At 41.8% G+C, this 6,000-nt stretch overlaps 1 protein-coding gene across 4 annotated transcripts in view; it reads left to right on the top strand.

Moving 5' to 3' along the window:
* Positions 1-2,201: 2,201 nt before the first annotated feature.
* The window catches only part of PTAR1 (protein prenyltransferase alpha subunit repeat containing 1), a gene marked incomplete at both ends in the record, with an annotated part of 36,602 nt that continues 32,803 nt past the window's right edge, over positions 2,202-6,000 (top strand). For 3 of the 4 annotated variants that reach the window (XM_084238761.1, XM_084238760.1, XM_084238763.1), the window contains one exon: positions 2,217-2,302. In XM_084238761.1, the coding sequence (XP_084094887.1) occupies positions 2,217-2,302 (86 nt within the window). Of the gene's footprint in view, positions 2,303-6,000 lie in introns of all 4 variants that reach the window. The other variant, XM_084238762.1, reaches the window with a different exon arrangement.

Here is a 6,000-nt window from a genome sequence, read left to right as displayed (position 1 = left end):
CACATGATTTTAAATGACTAAATAATATGTCACCATACAGAATTACTATAATTTAATCAATACCCTAGCATTGGGCATTTAAACCACTTACAATATTTCATTATTATAAATACATGCATTTTGCAGAGCCCTGAACATAAATCTTTGATTCAACAGAATCATGCTAAATGATGCTACTCTTATATACATGAAAGTCTCATGAATTTCAATTCTTAGCTTTGAAACCCAGTTTCCTTTATCTGCATATTTAGGGGATTGGATCAGAAATCTAATCGGCTCCAATTCTAAAGTACCCAAGTTCTACACATAGAACCTTATCGAAGGATCAATTTGTGAACTCCTAGTAGAAATGAGACATATAATTCATAACTTTCAAAAAAGTATAATGAGGATATTTGTTTATGTGGAGTGGGCATACACAGAATCATAAAAAGAAATTAACTTTGTAAACTATCAATTTTACATAAAGATTTGGGGACCAGGTTTTATTTTTTCTGTTAAATACAAAAAAAAATGCACATTAATAGCTAAGATAAAAAGTCTTTAATTTTTTTTTTTTTTGTATTTCTGAGGATGCTGCTTCCATATCTGCTTCCAGAGTCAAGTTTTTTCACTTTTTTTAAAAAAAGATTTATTTATTATACAAGAACCAGGGTGCAGACCAGATTCCCAGGAGGGTGAGAGGATTCACCAGAGACAGAGCGGGGAACAGAACCGGGAGAATGACGAAATACACTGCTGAGGGGAGCAGCGGGCGAGACAGGAGAGGTCTGCCCACCATGTGGGACCCTTGCCAGCCGGCTGGGATCGAACTGGCGCTGCAGAGGCTGCAGAGGCTGCAGACAGCTTCACAGCGCGGCGTGCAACCGCCTGCGCCACCAAGGGAGGCCCCAAGTTTTCTCACTTTTACTAGGAAAGGACCCAAGGTTCTGATTAATTGAAAAGAAGAATACTTATGTATTAACTCAAATCTCTTGAAAACTGCTATCACATCTTTAGAGTAAGTAGGATATTTGAAGTTATCCAAGGCTTTGGGATCTAACACATGTTCGTTTTCACTTTGCTGCCTTATTCAAACTTCTCAAGAATTAAGGTTTGTTCATTTTACTAATTCAAACCTACCCCATCTTCACCCTATCCCACTTTGGTTTTCTACAATTTTGTGAAAATTTTAGCTCGTTTCTTTTATAACCAATGTGCCTCAGTCCATATGGCAGGTCTACCACCTAATGGATGGTTTTTATTTTCACAAACATCAACCCTTCTTCAAGTGCTTCACATATATTCGTAATAATGAGATTTTTTTTCTTTGAAGTCTTTAAAAGATACCGATTTTAAGGATTAGTTTAAAAAAAAAAAAAAAGCACTGAATCAGATGGCCAGATTTTTCTGTCACAGAAAGTCAAGGAAATCTGATACATGAAAATATGAATTACACAAAATTTCAAAATTCAAATGGACTATAAAGTCTGCTTCTCCTAAGAAAGTACTAGCAGCAAGAGAGCTATTAAGAGCAAACTCAATCAGGGCTTCGGTCTTTTAACTCAAAAACTGACCCAAAACGTACACTTGAAGCAGAAAATCTGGAAAATATTTCTGTACATCTGCTTTCTTTCTCTCATGCATGAAGCTTTGAAATTGATTGAAAACGGCTGCCCAGAGGCTGAAATAGGCACCCCGCGATTCAATAAAGACTCATTCCAGGGCATCCTCATCCCTCCCGCTGGGTAAATAAAGCGAACAAACTCTCCAAAAGCCCAAGTACTAACTGCTCAAACGGGCCTGCACGCGCAGACTTCGGCACCATCGAACTCCAGAACCGAGTTCGAGAACGGGGTGGGGGGGGGGCTGGAGGGCTCAGGCTGTCTCTGGCGCTGAGGGGACTGACTCGAGGCCCCCTTCCTTCCCGGCCAGAAATTAAAATATGTGGGACAGCGACCTGCGGTAAATTCGCAACAGGCTTCTGCAACATGTCGGACGCACAAAAACTCGCCGACGGCCACTCGCAGAAGAAACCCAGCGCCCAACAGGCCGCCGGGGTCCGGCGGGCCCCACGCCCGGCCGTCGGGGGCTGACCCGGAAGTGCTCGGCGGCGGCGGCGGGGGCGGGGGCAGGGGCGCGGCCAATCGGCGTCCGCGCGCGCTCCCCGCGGACCGCCCACTGGCAGCTCCGCGCTCTCCCGGAGGCGCGCCCGAGCCGCCGCGGCCGCCGCCAACATGGCCGAGACGAGCGAGGAGGTGGCGGTGCTGGTGCAGCGGGTGGTGAAGGACATCACCAACGCCTTCAGGAGAAATCCGCATATGTGAGTCGCACGCCGGCGGCTCCCCCGCCTCTGCAGCCGCCGGGGGTCGCCGGGGGCGGGCGGGGGCGGGGCCAGCCTGGAGCGGACCTCGGGCTGGCGCTGGCCGGCGAGCCCCGGGTTGCACCGGGCGAGGTCGGGGCCGGCCCGCCGCCCGCCGCCCGCCGCCCGCCGCCTTGGGGCCCGCTTTCTGCTGCTGGGACGCGCTCCGGGCCAATGCCTAGAAGTGACCGCAGAAAATCAAGCGGAGCTACTTTGTTTCGCTCTCATTCCCACCCCTTCCCTAAGAGTTCACGAAAGTCGGGAGACTTCATCCCGGTGGAGACGCCTCTTAAGTCCCCTTAGCTGCCAGGGCTCACCCTGGGGTCTGGGTAGGCTTTGGACACACTACTCTTAAGATTCATCCCGGGATATGGTGAGAGAGGGTTTACGGATCATTTGATCCTTCATGAGCCCCAAACCCCTAGTTTGCTAACCGAAGGTAGTTTGAGGCTGCTGTCGATATTCCCCTCATTTGCCCTAGATCGTGGAGGGACTCCGATAAAACATACTGTTCTGAAGGTGAACGGAGACTTCTCAAGATCGTGGCTTCTGTAGGTTTTGGATGGGTCTGGTGTAAAGTGGGTGAAGCCTCCACACTTTATCATTAGCTGATTCATAGTTACAGGGAGCATGTTAACTCTTTTTTATCCAAACACTGCTGCCCTCTTTAAGTAGGACACTACAGGATTGACACACATATCACTCCTCCTTTTTCATTTTGCTTGGAGTACTCTGGGAAGACAACCCGAAGAAATTGTATTCTTTCTGACACGCTTTTATGTAACAAGAGAAAAGGAAGCTATTAAAGGAGAGATGTACATTGCACAAAAGAGTAAGGAAGAAGTAATATTGTAGCTCTTTTCCCCATTCCCCCACCCCTTCCCACTCTCCCTCACCAATAAAGTAACATTGAATCTAATTATGCATTATTTTCACTTGAATTGCTTGTGGGGTTTTATTTAGTATTTTATTTAAGTTGGAACACATGAATTATTATTTTTAAGCATTCTAAAACCTTAAGCTTTTCTGCCTAAAAGTGCCAAACCTATGTCTAAATGAAGTTTTCTTTTTCTTCAAGGCAATGCTTATAAAAGAATTAAGTCCTCAGATGGCTCATTCCCTTGTGGCACTCAATCTGAGAGCTGCAACTGTGCCTCATTAAAAACAAAATACTGCTGGCCTCAAAACACACCTGCCACCTCTGACAGCATCCACTTCCTTTTCCCTTGTGACTGCTGTCTTTTCAAAATGAGAGTGTTTGGAATGATTTCCTGGCAGTAACCATAGTGGGTACTGGACCTTCTAAAGAATGCTTTGATGCCTTGTTGTGTATCAGTCTTTGAAACCCTTTTTTGAGAATGAGAGCTTTAGTGCAATTAAGAGAAATCCTCAAAGTTGGACAAATGAAGGGCCTTTTTCTCATTACTGGTGGGTTTTTTCTTGAGGAAATTATGGTGGAAATTAGAAGTCTCATAAGTATGGTGGTCATCTTAGTGATTGAGGTAGACCAGAAAAGGATTAGTATTTTGTAGTTGAAGAAACTGAGATAGAGTGTTTGATGACTTGGCAGGCTGACACAGTGCAGCTTGGAACATGTCCCGTTTCCTCTGGATCACATTTATTGAAACCCATAAAGGACTTTAAATCTCCCCTCCCAATCATGTTTGTGGTGAAATCTTATTAATATGCCCTATCAATGCATAATTTATAATTATTAACAAGCATTTGGGTCTTGTGGAATTTAATAATTTGAAATAATATATAAATCTAAAAATATAAATGCCTTAGTGCATTGTTTAATACTAGTCTTCAGCTATATTTTAGTATGCCTGACAACCTTAAATGGCATTGCTATGCATGTTTTTAAACATGCTATAATTTGGACTTTTCAAAATTGCCTGTAATTCTTTCCTTATCCTGGCCCTTTAACTGCCAAAATAAAGAGGCTATGTAATTCTGGCTAAAAGGAAAAAGACATTGCTTGTCTTCATAGTACTTAATTGCAATTTTCAATAATACAATTTTTTCTTCTTTTTTTTTTGTTTTTGTTTTCCTTTCTTCCTCCAAGCACAAGACTGTAATTTTATTAGCCAACACCTACTCATTAATATATTGACTTTGTACAAATACCTGGCGAAGAGTAGTCAAAGATGCAGTGGATTTTGTTTTGTTTTAGGATCTTGTTATTTGTTGGTGGGGATGGGTTACCTTCCCTCAGCCTCAATTTCCTCTTGATCCCTTGTGAAGCTGATGAGAACAAAGGGAAATCACTTTAGGCAGTGCCTGCTACTTAGTTGCTTCTAGACAAACAGTAGACTTAGCCTGAATACCTGTGTCCCTTAGAAAATATATTGGCCAACTGAATGATGACTGTGCAGCTCTTTATAAATTGAAAAATACCATACAAATGTTGTTTGTGTGATTGACTGCTAGAGAATATTATTGGAAAAACAAATGAAGCTTGATCCAGAGATGGACACAGCTTAAGGCATAAACCCTGTGCTAATGTGAAGACAACTGTTTACAATGTAATTAGTGTCATGTCAAAGGTCTCATCCCAGCAAGTTATTTTTTTTACCACTCTATTAAATATTGAGCTATCACTATTCATGAGGTGCTGTAGGGTACTATATTTAGAGTATGGAATAGGAAGTATGGAATATAGTTCTTATATTCAAGGCACTTGCAGAAATATCTGTGATGATGGAAATGTTTTAAATCTGTCCAGTCTAATATAGCAGTACTAGTCATTTGTAGTTACTCTTACGTGCTTGAAATGTGATTAATGCCAATGAGGAACTGAACTATAACTTTGATTTAATTTTAATTAATTTATGTATAATAGCCACATGTGCCTAGTGACTGCTGTGTTGCACAGTACAAAAGTAGATGGAGACCTGAGTCCTACATATATGAATGGTACATTAACTTTCCAAAGCAGTTTATGATAAAGGTTAGACCAGCAGTAAATAAACAACTGTTCTTTGAGTCTATTAGAAATTAAAGGAAGCTGGACATGTCTTGGCCAGGGCTGCTATGGGATGTGGGTTTTTGAACTAAACTTTGAAGGTGAGATACGGTTTGCAGTCTGGAAAGGGTGTCAAGGACCTCAATAGAGAGCAGTAAAATGACCAAATGCAACAAAATATAATTGAAAAAGGTAAAATATAGCACTGGGTTATGAAAGTCCTTGACTATTTGACTTAATTCATTCCATGCATACATTCAGTGAAAGAACATATCTATTTGACAAATGCTAGCTTCTGGGCATGTAGGGTTAGATGTAGCATGTAAATTGATGAACATACAAGCATGGTGCCTGCCCTGATGAAACTTTAAATACATCAACACTCCAGTTATGAAAAGAGCCCCAAAGGATAAGAAGGGTACTTTGAAAAATTTGTAACATAGATGCCTAATTTAGCTTAGAGGGTCAAGATAGAGTTGGTCAATAAAAAGATACTTGTTAGGCAGTGATAAGGCCCCAATGAAAATTCTTGAATAAGAGAATAGTAATGAAAGATGATTGTAAATTATCTGCAAATTGGACTGAAGAATAGGAAACCACAGTCTTGATATACTTGATTATTATTTATTTAAACACTTGTGTAGTTGAATAAGTTTGGCATTGAGTCTGACAGTCCTACATTTGACTTTTG

Source organism: Talpa europaea (assembly GCF_964194135.1).
Source record: "Talpa europaea genome assembly, chromosome: 7".
NCBI lineage: Eukaryota > Metazoa > Chordata > Mammalia > Eulipotyphla > Talpidae > Talpa > Talpa europaea.
The sequence above is the reverse complement of the archived record's forward strand: the minus strand, read 5'-3'. Positions and strand labels throughout refer to the sequence as shown.